This window comes from Cantharellus anzutake (assembly GCF_015039405.1).
Source record: "Cantharellus anzutake strain C23 chromosome Unknown EI90scaffold_42, whole genome shotgun sequence".
Lineage (NCBI taxonomy): Eukaryota > Fungi > Basidiomycota > Agaricomycetes > Cantharellales > Hydnaceae > Cantharellus > Cantharellus anzutake.
In genome coordinates, this window is record NW_024066992.1 from 583,919 (window position 1) to 599,949 (window position 16,031).

The 16,031-nt window shown below is 49.8% G+C and overlaps 6 protein-coding genes across 6 annotated transcripts; 2 read left to right on the forward strand and 4 right to left on the reverse strand.

The window, feature by feature from the left end:
- Positions 1-270: 270 nt before the first annotated feature.
- EI90DRAFT_3225769 (uncharacterized protein) lies at positions 271-2,452 on the reverse strand (the record flags this gene model as incomplete). Its single annotated transcript, XM_039066485.1, has 10 exons — positions 271-947; positions 1,000-1,158; positions 1,212-1,358; positions 1,414-1,503; positions 1,557-1,661; positions 1,712-1,786; positions 1,838-1,930; positions 1,983-2,032; positions 2,087-2,193; positions 2,247-2,452. 10 exons carry the CDS (start codon positions 2,450-2,452, stop codon positions 699-701), a joined length of 1,281 nt encoding a protein of 426 aa, XP_038913436.1. The 3' UTR covers positions 271-698.
- Positions 2,453-2,631: 179 nt separating this feature from the next.
- On the forward strand, positions 2,632-4,375 carry EI90DRAFT_2975282 (JAB1/Mov34/MPN/PAD-1 ubiquitin protease-domain-containing protein; the record flags this gene model as incomplete). Its single annotated transcript, XM_039055852.1, has 8 exons — positions 2,632-2,780; positions 2,835-2,886; positions 2,935-3,117; positions 3,178-3,306; positions 3,357-3,422; positions 3,480-3,674; positions 3,721-3,959; positions 4,012-4,375. 8 exons carry the CDS (start codon positions 2,632-2,634, stop codon positions 4,145-4,147), a joined length of 1,149 nt encoding a protein of 382 aa, XP_038913437.1. The 3' UTR covers positions 4,148-4,375.
- EI90DRAFT_3291096 (band 7 family-domain-containing protein) lies at positions 4,044-6,084 on the reverse strand. The gene is made up of 10 exons (XM_039067257.1): positions 5,770-6,084; positions 5,527-5,709; positions 5,442-5,475; positions 5,337-5,385; positions 5,208-5,286; positions 4,961-5,145; positions 4,776-4,901; positions 4,658-4,720; positions 4,427-4,604; positions 4,044-4,374 (listed from the first exon to the last, which is right to left on the reverse strand). Exons 2-10 carry the CDS (start codon positions 5,702-5,704, stop codon positions 4,331-4,333), a joined length of 936 nt encoding a protein of 311 aa, XP_038913438.1. The 5' UTR covers positions 5,705-5,709; positions 5,770-6,084; the 3' UTR covers positions 4,044-4,330.
- Positions 5,824-6,948, forward strand: EI90DRAFT_2975284 (histone acetyltransferase subunit NuA4-domain-containing protein). The gene is made up of 3 exons (XM_039055853.1): positions 5,824-6,083; positions 6,145-6,327; positions 6,406-6,948. Exons 1-3 carry the CDS (start codon positions 5,985-5,987, stop codon positions 6,676-6,678), a joined length of 555 nt encoding a protein of 184 aa, XP_038913439.1. The 5' UTR covers positions 5,824-5,984; the 3' UTR covers positions 6,679-6,948.
- EI90DRAFT_1835578 (uncharacterized protein) lies at positions 6,910-7,878 on the reverse strand. The gene is made up of 3 exons (XM_039052251.1): positions 7,464-7,878; positions 7,125-7,400; positions 6,910-7,067 (listed from the first exon to the last, which is right to left on the reverse strand). Exons 1-3 carry the CDS (start codon positions 7,723-7,725, stop codon positions 7,036-7,038), a joined length of 570 nt encoding a protein of 189 aa, XP_038913440.1. The 5' UTR covers positions 7,726-7,878; the 3' UTR covers positions 6,910-7,035.
- A 3,146-nt stretch (positions 7,879-11,024) lies between these two features.
- On the reverse strand, positions 11,025-13,993 carry EI90DRAFT_3068456 (uncharacterized protein). Its single transcript, XM_039061095.1, has 4 exons — positions 13,891-13,993; positions 12,922-13,541; positions 11,776-12,880; positions 11,025-11,704 (listed from the first exon to the last, which is right to left on the reverse strand). The coding sequence occupies exons 1-4, from the start codon at positions 13,893-13,895 to the stop codon at positions 11,455-11,457; spliced, it is 1,980 nt and encodes a 659-aa protein (XP_038913441.1). The 5' UTR covers positions 13,896-13,993; the 3' UTR covers positions 11,025-11,454.
- Positions 13,994-16,031: the final 2,038 nt, after the last annotated feature.

The window sequence follows — 16,031 nt, forward strand, 5'->3', positions numbered from 1 at the left end:
TTCGACCATCACCATCCACAGTTTCCCGTCCTGTCGAGAATCGGGGGGTGGCGGAACATGATTACCAAACCACTTACCCATGATTGGAAGATTGCTTAATTCTGCTTCGCCAATTACTTGGGAATGCTATACACTGGCGATTGCACTTCCTCCGATAATGATGTGGTATCAACAGCTTCTGATCCAGATTCCAGAGATGGCCTAACATAGGGAAGCAGGAGCCGTGTCGTGCCTTATGGATCTCTAGTGCATTTCCCTGCCAAAGCGCCGCGTCATACCGACCATGTCCCGTTGTAGGGGGAAGACATGGCTGCTGTTCTTCTGAGTCTGCTTCGCTGAGAGGTGCTGGAATATGGTGCAAATGACATTTCCCAAAACCCGAATGAACGTCTGATTACCCAAATCTGAGCTGGATTGGGCAAGCGTTCGAGTGGGCGAAGAGGACTGCTGGACTTCGCTCAATACCGTGCTCGGCCGTTGGCGGCTCGATGGGAGGCGATCGCTATAAAAAGAATCTCACGGAGTCGATTCATGGCGAAGATACTTAATTCGACCTCATGGATGGGTTTACTCTTAACACCTTAATCAATCATCAAATAGCCCATCAACCCGAGCAGCCCTGGGAGACGAAAACAGGTCGCCCTCTTCATCATAAGTACCCACTCCGTACGAGGCACTAGTCCCCGACTCCCTTTCTTTCAAAGCCTAGGCAGGTGGAAATATGTACCGTAGATTTGGTAGTGGTGAATGACAAGGCCCACCTTGGTAAGAAGCTCCCTGCTCTTCAGAATGTTGTGATTAAGTTCCTCTAAATAGGTGCCCGAAACCTGAGCTTTACGCAGGACAGTTTCAATTGCCTTTGGATGGAATACATCGGGATTGGAGTCTTCTGTAAAGGTAAGGATTCCATTTGGTGATAATGTCGCAGAGAGTTCTCCATCTTCTATCTAGAATCGAGAATGCAGATGGGCGAGGAACCCCAGGGTCCCACTTACTTACCATGCTCAGAACCATTTCTTTGGCTTCGGTTTCGCTCGAGAGCCCAGCAGACGATACAACCTGCTTCAGCGGAAGGCTTAGATAAGTATTCATCAGGTTCTTCAATGTCCATCTGGGTGCGCGAGCAAGAGCAATCTGCAACAACCCTGCGTTCCCTTCCTGTGGACAAGTCAGAAACAGCAAGTGTATCGCGAAAACCGGAAGGAGCGAACCTCCCTAAAGCTATCCATTTCTTTCGTGAGTGTTTCTTGTAGCTGGCCTTTGACCACTGGGTACAGCTTGATGAGCAACTGGTACGTGGAGTTGCTCTTTATATGCCTTATCAGGTGATTGTACGTGTACTTGGGTAAAGGTGACACCTGAGAGAAAAGTCTATGCGCCTGAGCAAGTACGCTTATATCTAAGGGAACGAACCTTTCCGTGTCGGATGAGTTGTATCAATATGTGCTTCTTACATGCTTCCAGCTGCAAGGCTGAGAGCGCGCTCGCTGGGGATGTGGCAGCCTGAATCACCAACACGTCATAACAAATACGGCCAATTGGGAAGCTACTAATACCAGCTCAAATGCACTTTCTGCATCGCCATAATTTTTAAGAACTCCAAAGATGATCCCTGACAAATAATGGTATTGCAGCACATCAGTATACTCCAAATCTGTAATCTGAATGGCTGATTAGGGTCCCATTTCTTTGCAGACGCACTCACGCCTACCGTTCGGTCGATTTCGGAAACAGGTGGAGATATCAGCGGCAAAGCAGAGGTGAAGTGTCGGGTTTGAATGCATATCTGGTATCACACTCTTAGCACAATTCAATATCCGAAAATTGGAAACCTCACCAAGAGATACAAAGGATGAATGGCGGTAAGATAATGTGTTGACGGCGGATATCGAGTCGCTAGGTTGTATAACGGTTCAAGCGCAAAGGACAGCTGGAGAATTTGGTTGGGTCTCAAGTCACCGAAACTTAAGGCACAGGCGAACATTACGTATTGATTCTGCGAATGCTATAATCCCCTTTGCCAGCTTTACGACTATATAAGTCAAGAGGTTAGAAAGAGAATAAGGGGTTATGATGACCACCATACTCCGTTCAGGTACACAGCGTATGGCAATTGGGTCAAGACTTTCACAGAAAGTAGTGATGAAATCAGCATGGACGGGAGGGGCACCAACAGTGCTCAACCGAGAAGATCTGTTGATGATCCTTGAGAATCACAACGGTAGCACCGGAGTCGATGGCCTTACAGGATAAACAGGTAGGGGATTGTAGAAGTTGCTGCAGACAGGGCCTGAAGGGGATCTTGACCATTATCTAAGAAGGCGTTAAGAAGTGCCTCCGATTCGTCGCGTTTGATAATGGATGAGAACAAGTTCGCTATCCCTTTGGGCTGAAATTCTTCGCCATTTTGGGGTGCCACCATCGCCAGCACGGAGTCCAACGTTTGGGCCATGACACGACAACAAGATCAGATGCGAGAATACCAGAAAAACACTGCGATCTCTACTGGGCGGGACCGAGACCTTAAGGGAGAGACGAGCGCAAAGACGATCGCACACGACAAACGCGTCTACCTCGGAAGCAAACCTCGATGCACATTTTATTTGCCCCACAGACTTCTTTGCACTGAGAATGGCTGGCTCAAGCAGCCATACTAATGTCCCCCTCCAAACATTCCAATTAGCAAATCAGATCAAAGAAATCGATCCTCAAGACGCGATCTTCAAACACGATTCAGAGGAGGACAGACGAATCAATCGCGAGGCGCCTTGGAAGAGGGAGTGAGACAAGGATCCAGCTGCTAGCCGACTTCGTACTAACATATCGCATACCAGCCCGCATTACTTTAGAAAATGCAGAATATCGGCTGTTGCCCTCATTAAAATGGTGAGTCCACAGTTTGTAGCTCAAGGCACCACCTGAGGAGTTGAAAAGGTCATTCACGCACGCTCCGGTGGGATATACGAGATCATGGGCCTCATGCAGGGACGAGTCCAAGGGGATGCAATAACCATTATGGACTCGTTTGCGCTGCCAGTCCAGGGCACCGAGACGCGCGTCAATGCTGGCAACGAAGCCATTGAGTATATGAGCCAGTACAAGACCGGATCAGAGCAGGTGAGACTATCGCAATCCTCCCTTTTCTATTTCTGATGCTACCATGGAATCCCATGAAAGGCCGGAAGAAAGGAGAACGTAATCGGATGGTATCATTCGCACCCGGGGTATGGATGCTGGCTGTCTGGAATTGATGTTTCGACACAATCAGATAATCAAAAGTTCCAGGACCCATTTATTGCCGTCGTCGTGCGTCTTCCCATCGTATCCCTGAAGCTGGACCCACACCGGTTTTCCAGATTGACCCTAACCGGACGATATCAGCAGGCAAAGTTGAAATTGGGGCCTTCAGAACGTATCCTGAGGTTCGCCAATGTAGTTGTCATCCAGAGTCTTGGAGCAACTCTCATCGTCCAACTTAGGGATATAGACCTACAAATTCCTCATCTGATTATCAATCAATACCACTCGAAAAGATCGAAGATTTTGGTGTTCACGCCGACTCATATTACCCGATCGAAATCTCGGTCTTCAAATCCAAGCTGGACGACGAGCTTCTCAACCGATTATTCAACAAATACTGGGTGAATACGCTGAGCCAAACACCCTTGATTTCTGTATGTGCTTTTCTCGACCGTTAATTCAAGTATTTGACCCATAAAGAATCGAGCATACGCAGCATCACAACTCTCTGATCTCGCTGCAAAACTAACTAAGGCCCAATCATCTGGGGGTCGCAATCTCCTTCAGACAACCATAAACTCGGTCCTGGCAGGGATCAGCCTACACCCTCCGGCTGCCCCTGAATCAATCATAAGAAGCAGATCGGGGGCGGTACTTGTGCCGAATCAGAAACCGGTGAAAAAAGAAGACAATCCGTTGGAGCAAGTCGTCAAAGACAGGTTGGTTTGATATATTCAATGATTTAAGGTCCCAGCTAAAAAAAATTGCCAGTGCAAGAATCGTGTCGGACGCTCAACATGGTCTCATAGCCCAAATCCTGAAGGACATCATCTTTTCAAATCGACCTTCTGAGAGTAAACATCCTTCTTCGCGTGTCAGCCCCGTCGTGGACACGGTTATGGAGTGACATGCACTAAATCGTGCCTTTCCACGGAACGTTTTGACATTACTTCCATCGGCACTTTTTGACGCGCTCCCAGCTTGCCACCAGAAGTAAAATTGGTGTCATATCAATCCGATACTTATAACCATGTTACCATTCATGGCAGGAGTTCATATCGGAGCAAATACAGCGAGTAAAGATATATGGCTATTTTTTGAGTTTCATGCTACCAAGTAGATCCTCACTCGTGACTAAGAATTGGTCAGAAAGATGTCAGGAACCGTAAATGGGGAGAGTTCGAACCGTTTAACAGCAAGGTGCCTGAGTCAAGCATGACCTTGTTTCCACTTGTCGACAACATTTGGGCTATGTCACGGGCAGCTTCAAGGCGCCTCAGTTGCAAAAAGCCCTTGGTCGAGCGGATGGCCTCGCCGATGAGTTCTGCTGATTTAGCTTCACCCTCTGCGCGAATAATGATGGACTACAAGATCTAGTTCAATGACTAAGATTGCCGTAGTGCATGGTTGTACGCACTTGTTTCTCTTGGATCGCTTGGTCAACCAAGAATGCAGCCCTCAGGGCTGTTTGTTGCGCAATCTAGTGTATTATCAGATCTAGCATTGGTCGTCATGTCTCATCATAGAGGACTCACTTGCTTGGCTTCAACTGCGTGAGTAAACTCAGGAGAAAAGGCGACATGAGTAATCGACACATCGTCTAGAACTATGTTAAATCTTAAAGCTCGCTCTGTGAGTCGTTCGCGGACAAGCCGTGAAACCTATTTCAAGGGAATGCATAAACAGGAGGTCACGGTTCGGGAAGGGAGTGTTCGCGTACGTTTTCACGTTGTGTTATTAGTTGGCTGGCATTGAACTGCGCCACGACACTCTTTAGGACTTCGTTGACGATGGAGGGGAGCACACGCTCGTCATAATCCATGCCGAGCTCGCGAAAGATGACGGGGAGACGTTTGATCTCGGGACGGGAAAGCACACGACATGTGATGTTGACCATTTGAAGATCTAGAGTGTTGATGGCAGAAGTGAGCAAGAGTGGACGAATTAGTCGCAAAGATCAACTATGCCTTTGGTGCCGGTCAAACTGGCTATGTTTCTTGGTTTTGCACGCACATCGAAGTCTACAGCTTTCTCAAACCATGGAACCTTCCACAGGTCTTAGTAAGTGAGATGTCGGGAACCACGAACGGACTCACCAAAAGATGCGTGCCCTCGTTATAAATTTCGTCCCTTATGCCATGAAGCCTGGAGAAAAAAACTATTCGTGTTCGTCGAGAGCTTGAGCGGAGATAAATGCTCACCTCGAGTACTTTATAACTCGATGGCCACCATCAACTGCAACGGATCAGGTCAGAATTCTGACACGCTGCTGAAAATCTATCTTACCGTTAAACAGGGAATTGTTCAAAAGATATGCTCCTCCGATAAGGGCTACAGTTACACCAACTCCACCAATAGCACCTTGAGACCCTCCTGGGAAGCCACCTCCCCCAGCTGCAGCATATCGGCTTCGTTGGAGTTGCTGGGCAAACCGTTGAAAAGCCTCTCTCCCTCCCCCCTGCATACTTTCTAAAACATCTCTGGATAGTCAGAAGCGTTGAATGCACTCATTGTACGTTAGCCACATACGGACCAGGACGAATAATGCTTCAGCAACGACCTGCCAGAATGGCACGTGACTGGATCTCGAAGCCCATCCAACGAAATAGAGGCTGGTAACCTGCCTGTAACGAAAGGTGCACCTCTGCTGGTTTAATCTTGTCTATAGAAGAAGATTTCCAACTGGATTTTGCTTTGCTCCGAGAAGCGCCACAGTATTGAGCACGGGTACCTCTAGCCCCATCATGGCAGACACTGGTATGGAAGCCAAAATGGCGTACGATAGCGTCCGGAAGGAGCTTATTCAGGCGCTGACTAAAAAGCGTGGAATTGACAAGTCCCTAGTCAGCCCTATGTTGGAATCTGGGAATCGTCTTTGCGCTGATTTTTGTGTCGCTCCTTTAGGCAACTCTCGAGCTTCAGCTCTACAATTTCGAAGGCACATACCTAGCAGACACTACATCATCTGGTGGGAACATCATTACTGGCTTTGACTCGTATCTCAAGACCACTGGTTCCGGGAAAAAGCGCCATGACGTCGTTGAGGCAGATCGTATTTTCTCAAACTCAAGTGCAACACTGCCAAGGGTTCGTACTGCACTTCGCATACCGCAGCAGATATTCTCATGCGTCCCTCAATTTTCATTGCCGCCTTCTTCCTCGTAGTCAATGGAATTATCCCAGCAAGGCCCCCCTACCCCAACGCAGCTGGATTTCCCAGCCACTCCCGTGGCCGCAGTCTCTACGTCTAACATTGGACCCGTCACCGTTTCGCTGACTGCAGCCTCCTCTCAATCCGATCCTGTTTCTTTGCGGAAAGATACGACTAGGAAGAGGTCAAGGCGTGGTGCTAGCAATATGAGTGATGATGACGACGCTGATAGTAGCGCTGGCGTCAGCACCAGAACAAGGCCTGGGAAACGTGGCAGAATAGACTGACTCTCCGAACATACCATGATGTTAACTAATACTTCTGCGCCAGACATCTTGCACCGATGTACATGTATTAGCGTTCGTCATTAGCACTGTTACATGCCTACAGCCTGTATACATCTAGTTCACTCACGCTCAGCGTTGCCTTCATCATGATACGTCGCGTCCTCCGCTCTAGCTTAGTAGCTACTGACACGGAGCACAGTGCGGCAGTCAGCAGCTTACGTCAGAACAATGGATGCACCAGAGTTTCTTATGTTTTCCGGGACACTTAGGACATATATATATATTCTACTCAATATTGCTATGTTACAAACGAACATCGAAACAACACATTGAGGATGACTGGAAGTGGATAGATAATCATGTTTTTTGGGCCACGGTACCCTGACACACTGAGTAAAAAAAAGCGTTGATCAGGATAAAGTGCGTAAGACTCATCCGAAACTCACCAAGACAGATATGCAAGCATCCCACCGTAGTGCCGAGGGAACATGAACTTCCTAAATATGTAAGGATGTCAGCATGGTCGAGACAGGGAGGCAAGGGGAAAATGGTACTCACAGCCTTAACTGCTGGGTGGGCACCATCACCGAAACGGACGCCCACCCAATACACAGAAGGGGTACGATCAACGAGTATGCACACTCGCAGGAACATGATCGTACCGACGCTGATCAAATGATCAGCGCCCTGATAGGGTGTCCCACCCCCCATGCACGACGCATCTAGATTCACAAATGGGGCAAGTCAGCAACGGTTCCACTGATGAAGGATCGGGGTGGACGTACGACTTTGGCGTGTGCGGACCGGACTGAAGGGGTTAAAAGGCGGATTGGGAAGATGGGGTGGCGCGATGGCCACCCCGTAATGGAGGGGGATATTAGAGCACACCTGATCTTGTGGTGTGCTCACTGCGAATGAGTGGCGGAGAGTCCCCACGCCGCGACGTGGGGAGTGTTGATGGGGATAGGGGGGTGCCAGCACACCTGTACTGGGGCGACGGGTATAGTAATGAGGGGGTAGTACCAGCACACTCCCTTGTGCTGGCATTGGTGGTGAATGGGTATAATGGTGAAGAGGATGGTGATAGAAACGAATCGGTTGGTTGCATGAGTAAGGGACTTCGTGAGCACAGCAGGATTAGAGGTGATGGAAGGTGTGCGGTGGAGGGGGCTCCAAGTGAAGGGAGGGGGGAGTGAGGCTGATGGGAAGACAACGTCCTTAAGCCATTCTTTTATACCTTTCTGGCCAATTCAGACCCTTCTTCACGGCAGGTGCCAGGTGCCAATAAAGGGGTTTCCCAGCACCTTGCCGAATTGTGAAACAAAAGATGAACTTCATGTCAGAGTCCCTGGCTGAATTATTGAGTCGCCCATGCATGGTATGGCCTCGTTCGACCAGGAAAATGCTCGCAAGATACGCCGCTACAAATGCCGTGGGTGTGATACGGAGAGATCACAGGAGGCGAAGAGAAACTGAGTCCAAATGACAAGCTCACTGGGTCAGGAAACAGCCGCTCATAAAGGTGATACGCCAGCACACCTGAATGGCGGTCCGACTAACTCCGCCCGGGAAGCACAGATCCGTGACAATAAGTCAACCCACGGACGAGCAGCGGGGTGTGCAGACCCCATCCGAAGTGCCTTGAGCCTCCACCGAAGGACCCGTAGGTGAGCTTAGTATGGCTGCCCGGCTAGGCTCTCGTCAGACAGCGCCGTAAGTTGGGGAGATGTTGTGATCATCGCCATCAATGATTCCGTAAGATGCAGCAGCGTGAGCGCTTGAATTGATCAGGAGAACCCCAAAAATGAGTATTCTTTAGATCCAGCATCAAATATTCGCAGCCTATTCAGTCACGTCACAATTGATTGTTTTTGCTGGTTTGACCGGAGGGTATCCGTCAATTTGGTGCTGAGGTAGGATGCGTTTAAGGTTTTGGGAGGGGAAGCAGTGAATCGTGATGATGAGACGAGGAGGGGATACGCAGTTCGGTGCGAATTCCGAGCGCTTCCGTTTCGAGGGAGGAAAAAAAAAAACTAAGCAAGGTTGTTTGACAATGCGAGTAAATGCATTTGACAAATAAGGAATGTTCGTTCCCGTCCCCAAGAATTGCGTGTAGGTCCACCGCTGTTTCGACAACAACAGAGACGTCTGGTTTGAGGAGTCATTCGCCCCCAAATCACCAAGAACGCGAGTTGAGGAGGCGTCAGAGCCAATAGCAGAATGAGTAGCAAGAAGATTTTTGACTTGGTGAAAATTTTAGTGTGGGGCGCCAATGGCAATCCATGATGTGGCGAGTTGACCTTTGTACATCCACACTCAACAAGACGCGTACACACCTCGCATGGACCCAGCTCGTGTCTCCTACCATCATCTATCATCGGTATTTACGGTGGATGACACTATACCCGGACCTGATTCTGGCCATCAGCCTCCACCGCATTCACCCCATACAGTTTTCACAGCGGAGCCACCTGAATTCTCAATGTTCACTATGAGCGTTCTGGCGCTCTTGACATCGCATACTTCAAACTCGTGACTTGCATTTGGGCGCGCTGTCGACTGGTCCCACATCGACACCTGATACGCACTCTGCTGAGGACTAGAATAACCCAACAGCTTTGGCCAGCCAGCTATATCGGGGCCCGTCAGATTGGGGGTGGTGCCTTTATTCAAAGTGCGCGCATGACGCCCCAGGACACTCTTGGGGCGTTCACATTATCCAGTTGATAAGTATTGTCCCTTTAGACAAACGAGTCGCTGATGTAGAATGACCCAAGTCCTCCATATGCGCAACGTTTCATCGTTTCATTCTCGCGAACGACAAACGCCGGGGTGAGTCTATCTTACTGGCCCACGTTCTCTTGTTACATCAGTCTTCAGTGGCTGCAGAAAAGCGTATTGATATAAGTCCATGAAGGTGCCCCCTCACGAGCAATTGTAGGCCGATGTCCAGTCGTTGACTTCGGCTATCCCAGTAACTTCAAACCGTCACTGCAGAAAGAAACACCGGTCGCAGCGCGGGTGGCTTTCTGGCGCGCGCGATGTGTTCGACGGGTTAGCTTATTGACCCAAGATTAGGAGGGGATCATCAAGAACCGAAGGTCAGCCTGCAGATCGCGCGGAGTTTGTGATATCGCCAAAGACACTGGGACTTGGCTATACGAGCGCACCAGGTCAAAAGCAAGCCTAACGAGCCTTTCCTGCGCGGTTATTCTGATTCATAGGCTCCTGGAGGTACACGTCATAGCATCGAGAGAGTATCGCTGTGGGGCGAAGGGTCAGTTTCTTCGCCGTAGTGCAGTTTGCTTCCATTGACAGCCCCCTTTTCCCTGTGAAGGCTACTTGTACTGGACTGGGGCGGGCGTGCTTGGTTGTGTTCCCAAGCAGAGATAACCCTACGAGACAGCAGTCGCCTTCTCTCATCATGCGGTGAGTTCAATCCGGCTCATCAGGAGCCAGAATGATACGAAAAAACGGTAGCCTCTAGCGTGATGAAAGATCAAGAGGGACGTTCTTGGTTTGTCGTCATGCACGACCTTTGCCCTATCTGTGCAAGAGTTGCCAAACTGAATTGCGAACTGGCCGATCATTCCGCGGTTCCCCCGGTCGTCCAGGTTGTGTTTGGTTCGGTTGCTGGACCAATAGCTGCCCGGGTGGTCGAGAACAGCGTGAAACGAGTCGTCTTACCCATGACAGCAGTATTATACATCTACCTCCCCGTCCCTTTCGGGGCTGTTTTTTTTTTTTGGAGTTTGCGTTCCACCGGAGCTAACCCTCAATAATCTTTAATCCGACAATCTGCCGAGCCTGCAACACGAAAAGTTGACTTCCATTATCGGGGATGTCGACTCGCAAGTTGTCAACATCAGCACCCCGCCTGCTTCAGCTAGATTTCCTTCCTCTGGGCCCCCCAAGTTCTTTTTGATCCTTTGACAACAAAAACTTAGGTTCTCCTTGTCGAATCGATTCGTCTATTTCCTTTGCAATCAAGGGGAAGAGGAATTAAGCACATCTTCGCTCGAAGGAAGGCTATAATTCCCAAGAAAATGGTATATTTTCCGACCTGACACCACCCAATAAATATCTAGACTGCAACCCCTGAACCCCGCCAGCTCATCTCTGTCCAAACGCGCAATCCTGCCTTGATTTCAAGGTCTAAGCACCCGCGGTCTTGTCCTCAAGCAAGTGACGCAATGGGGCTCGCTCTCGAGATCCAATGCGCTTCTACGTGCAACTCCTAGTTTTGCTCCCTCCATTGGCTCCTCTGCTGGGTGACATGATCTGACCATCTGCGTTGGAAATCCCACCACCTTGACCTCACAGAGGCTGACTCTCTGTACGAACCTAGGGCTTAAAATTACAAACAGGAATTTTTCATGTTTTATTATAACGTAGCACAAGCAATTTGTAACAACAAAAAAAAAAACCAGCGAATCATCGGCTACCATACAACATACGAAAGAGGGGATATGGCCTTGTGGTATCTTTTTGCGAGGCGTGTTTATCGGTGCTCGGATGAAAGAGGGGGGTTTACAGCATGCGAATGGAAGAAACGAGAACGTCAACAGGTAGGCAATAAATGGAAAACAGAGAGATGCTTGTGGAGAGGGTACAGAGAAGTGCATGGGATCAGCTTGAGAGTCTGGACATGGGTGCTGGTGATAGATACAGATATGTAACAAGTGTGTGTGGGGGGGGGGGGATCAAGGAAATGAGGTCAAGACCACGGTTGGCAGCCCATGCCCTCGGAAGGCCTGACGTCCAAGGGATCGAAGTTCACCCTCTTCCACCATCGCTACTCGCGCTAGCAGTAGTGACAGCGTATTCATACCTATCCTTAATGTCCCCCCAACCACTTCTCACACGGTGCCTTCCGCCACCGACAGACACGATCCGACGTAGGGGGAAACCGTTAAGGTTCAAACCTAATGGAGAGTCACGTCCGGAGTCCTCATGTGTGGAACGTAGCGAGTGAGAGAGGGAAGCAGGATACTCTGTTCCGTGAGACATGGATACGGAACGCACGCTATGATCAGGACGTACAAATACAAATTCAATCAGCTCCTCCATTCGAGAAGTTTGGAGACTGGAACTTACTTGGCGGACAAAGTCGGTGCAACGCTCAGACCGGCGAAGCTACTGGGAAACAGTGGATTGCCGGGTCCCCGCTCACTTAAAGCAGGATGATACGGCTTGTTTGGATTCGTGAGTCCAAACCCTCCAAAACCTTGATATCCCTTCGGATCTCTCAAAAACCTAGATGCGCCACCATTGATCGCCTCACTGATTGCCTCAGAGGGTCGACGCCTTCCACCTGTGCCCGCGGGAAGGGGTAATACAGTAGCGGCACTTGAATGAGACGCAGGATCCGTGGACGCAGGAGAATCTAAAGTGTCCACAGGCTCGTGTTCGAGAGGTTTGATGGATGTGGCAGGAGAGCCTGTGTCGGCATCTCCAGCCCCAGTACGGATGGAAAGATTCGAAACGGGGCGAAAAAGGGGTGAGGTAGAATGCTGAAGAGATGAGCCTACTGGAAGAGTAGGACGACCGAGGCTGCTTGGTGCAGGGGAGGTAGTAATCTGCAGTGCTCGAATCTCACGATCCCGGTCTTTGTCACTGAGATTTGTAGATGTAGGACTATCCTCGGGGGAGTCAGGGATACCAAAGTGCGCCCTGCGTGATCCAAGCGGCAGGAGCTCATGCTCTAATCCTTGCGTTTCATGTGTTGCGTAATCCTTGATATGGACATCTGGATCACGAGATGCGGGGGCCACAGCAGCAGCAGCACTCCTCGACCTCTCGTCTTCCTCTTCCTCTTCGCCTTCCCCGATATTTTCCATATACCGGTTACTAAAGCCGCTCTCGCTAGCACCGCTGGGGAAGTATCCGCTCGCTGACGGCCCAAGGGGTTGTTCCAGGGTATGCCCTAGCTCAAGCTCCTCATCGGCAAATACGGGTTCCAGAACAGCCTTGGGCTCATCAAGGTCCTCATCGAACACCGAACGAGAGTCATAAGCAATATCGGGAACAGACTCGTCAGTCCTCGGAGGCACAGCAAGGCCCCCATTGATACTTTCTGAAGGAACCAAATCTTCGGGGGTATGCGTAATGAGATCGGCACCTTCAAGGACGATGCCAACATCCTCGTCATCTTCGTCATCTTCATCATCGACCTCAAGCTCCACAGGGACACCCAATGCCCCTTGAATCGCTCCCAAAGAGCTTCGCTCCTGGCGCGAATACATGTCCTCGCAAGCTCGACCCATAACTTATCATCACATTGCGTTCTGGTAGTCTCCATCAAAAGTTGCGATAACCTCGTGAATGACCATTTTGTAGGGTCTTCTTCGTCTTCCTCGCCTTCCTTCATGTGGTGCATATTCTCTGGAAAAAGTGCCCTGAGAAGATTAAAGAGTCGGGAGGTAGGCAGTTCGTTGAGAAGCTGGGTAACCTCGGCGGGACGATTGACAAATGGAAGCAAAACTTCATCTGGCATCGGAGTAAACACTGCAGGGGAGGGTCGCTCGGAGGCGCCGGGCGTCGTAGGACGTGAGCGAACGGGACGTCCAGCACCATAAATGGAAGTAGCCGGCGAGCTGGGAGTGCTTGGCTGAGTGTTCCCAGTGGATTCCATGGCTAGCTCGTAGATTTGTTGTGCCGTAAGATGAGGTTGTTTCATCATGGGAGCCAGATTCGGGTTTGAGAACGAGCACCGATGGGAAATCGGTGAGTTTGGCGCAGTGTGAGCAGTCGATCCTGGGCGAGAGGAACCACCGTTATCTCCCACGTTGTTACCATAATGGGCAGGGGAAGGCTTTTCTCCCTCGGGAGGATGAATGGGTGTGAACGATGTAAGGGCAAAGCTCATTCGGTTAGCTAGTACAAGATGAATTGTCAGTAGGCTCAGAATTACTAATGTCATTAATTGGAGGTGCGACTCACGTCCGGCTCGTCTCGGTGGGCCAGGACTGTTGTTTCGGACCGGGGCTGAAGATGTGTTTGACGATGCAGAATAATTGCTTCCCCAAGAGTCTCTACGAATGTGCTGCCGCCCTGAGGTTCCAACATTAGACCTACCATCTTCATGAAACGATTGAGTTCCAGAGGCAGCGTTGTTGTCTTGCAGACGGAGGATCGTGATTCGACTCGCACTGCTGGAGCGCGACAATCCTCCCCCTTCCGTCGTGCCTCCAGATTCAGCCGCGTGTTGACCCCATGGATCCGGGGCGGATCTGGATCCACGTCGAGTTGAGAGCCTCCTCTGAGGCAGATCACCGGGCTGAGTGCTGCAGGGAGTAGGAACCGTGATGGATGGCGCTGGAGCGGTTGCCATGTTGTCCACTTGGTCTGTCAGGTTGGTTCGAGAGAGAGGGAGGAAAAGATAAGAAGAAGTGAAGCGGGAAGATGCGGGATTGGTTCTCAGTTTGACCACGCAGAGAACCAGCAGCGAAAGAAGCTGGAGGGGGCTTTATAGGTCAAGCTGATTTGAGTTAATCTCTTATAAAGCGGTGGGTTGAGGGTATTTTCAAATGGATCGGAGCAGCAGATTGTTGAGTTTTCCACAGCGCGGTTGAAGGACGAAATATTTGCTGATATTTGTTGGCAGAAGAACCAGTTTCGGGAGAATATAGAATTTGATTCCGACGATCTGGGCCTTCAAATGAATTGTACATGTATATATAGACTATTTCGTATTCGAAGGTACAACTGCAGAAAGATGACAACGAAATAAAGTTTGGGTATCACGGTTTGGATCAAGACGAGTTTGATGGAAAATAACAAGAAATCAGAAGAAATCGTCATCTGCGGATGACGGAAGAATGACGGGTTGTTGTGGGGTAACTCCACGGTTTTCTCCTTTCCCACACCGCTCACACGTGATGCAGCATAAGACTTCCTTCTTTAGCCTCCTCCGCCGTGAATTTAATCAAACACCCCAATCTGAAACCCCCTCGAGATCGATGAGCACAGTCTATCCAGTAAAGCAAAGATCCTATCTTGGTGACACCCGCAGAGCACTTACCATGCCTATTGCCAACAAGTCGGTTGCGCTCCAAATTCACGCGCCTTTCTCACCCAATACGCTTCAATGCCCGAATAGTCTATCCAATATTACCAGGTCATAATGGTTGGAGACCTGCCTACCCGAATAGTAAAGGCGTTGAGTTTCTCGGGTGTGGCTGTTGGGCGATAAGTTACTGGCTAAGCTATCGCAGTCGCTGTGTTATTTACTTCTTGTGGGCGCTGAGGAACCTCGCTGCAGACCACGCCATGCGGTATCGCGGATTTGTCCAACGAAACCTACTCATCGTCAGTCATCCGGAGGGACTGTACATAGGCAACAAAGGCATCTTTGCTGGAGGTCCCAGTGGCGATACCCGAGTTATTTGTAGGCTTGCAGTCTTGTGTGTGCCGAGGATGTCGTGGAAACAAATAACTTTGGACTGAAATTGACCCACACTCTGGACCTAGGGATGATCGCAAGAGGGTTCGATCGACTTATCGGAAGCTTTGTGTGCGCTCGAGTCAGCTGAGTAAGGCAAGGCAACAACCAACGTGTGCACCCGGTTGACTCCTATCACAGTTGGGTAAATGTCCTCAGCTTTCTCCCCCCCGAATTTTACAATAGCATACATCTTGCAACAGCATTTCCCTGAAGTTCCTGATGGAGTGATCGTGCACATTTTGTGACGGCCCCGCAAGGCCGTACAGCAAACTAACATTCGGGCATGAGGATCGGATCCGTATCTTGGGTCACGGTTGGAGGTGGATCGCGGTAAAAAAAACACACACACATCGGGTATTTTGCAAAGATGCAATATTGGGGTTTTAGTGGTTCAACAACTCGAGGTAGGCGTTTCCGGTCACACTTCCTTACGTCCACAAACCGCAGTGCATACCTATTTGATGAAACTAACACTGCTTAGCCTACTATGGGCTTGAATATGACTGATTTGGTTCCTAACCGCCAATGCTACGGCCTGGCAGGACAGCAGCGATTCCTAATGAATCAATGGTTTGAAATATCTCTCATAGTCTTCACGGATCTGGCGAGTCAAATGGAAATGAGGATCCACTGTTTCAGGAATCCATGTCCACAAGTAGGGTGACGCGCTCTATTTTAATAGAGGCTGGTGACCTGCCCAGTGACGCGCATATAATATAGAGGCTGGAGTCCTGGTTATGCGTGTGGCTATACATTCATGGAACTATTGAGTTGGCGCCAGCCGAGCGTTTGTCCCCTGAAGAGAGGCTGGTCACCTGCCTAGCGTTTGTCTTGTCTGATTCCCGGTCTATTCTGGTGCTGACTCTCGCAGGAGGCTCCCAAGGTGACGTAAAGCCAGTGCTGAGCT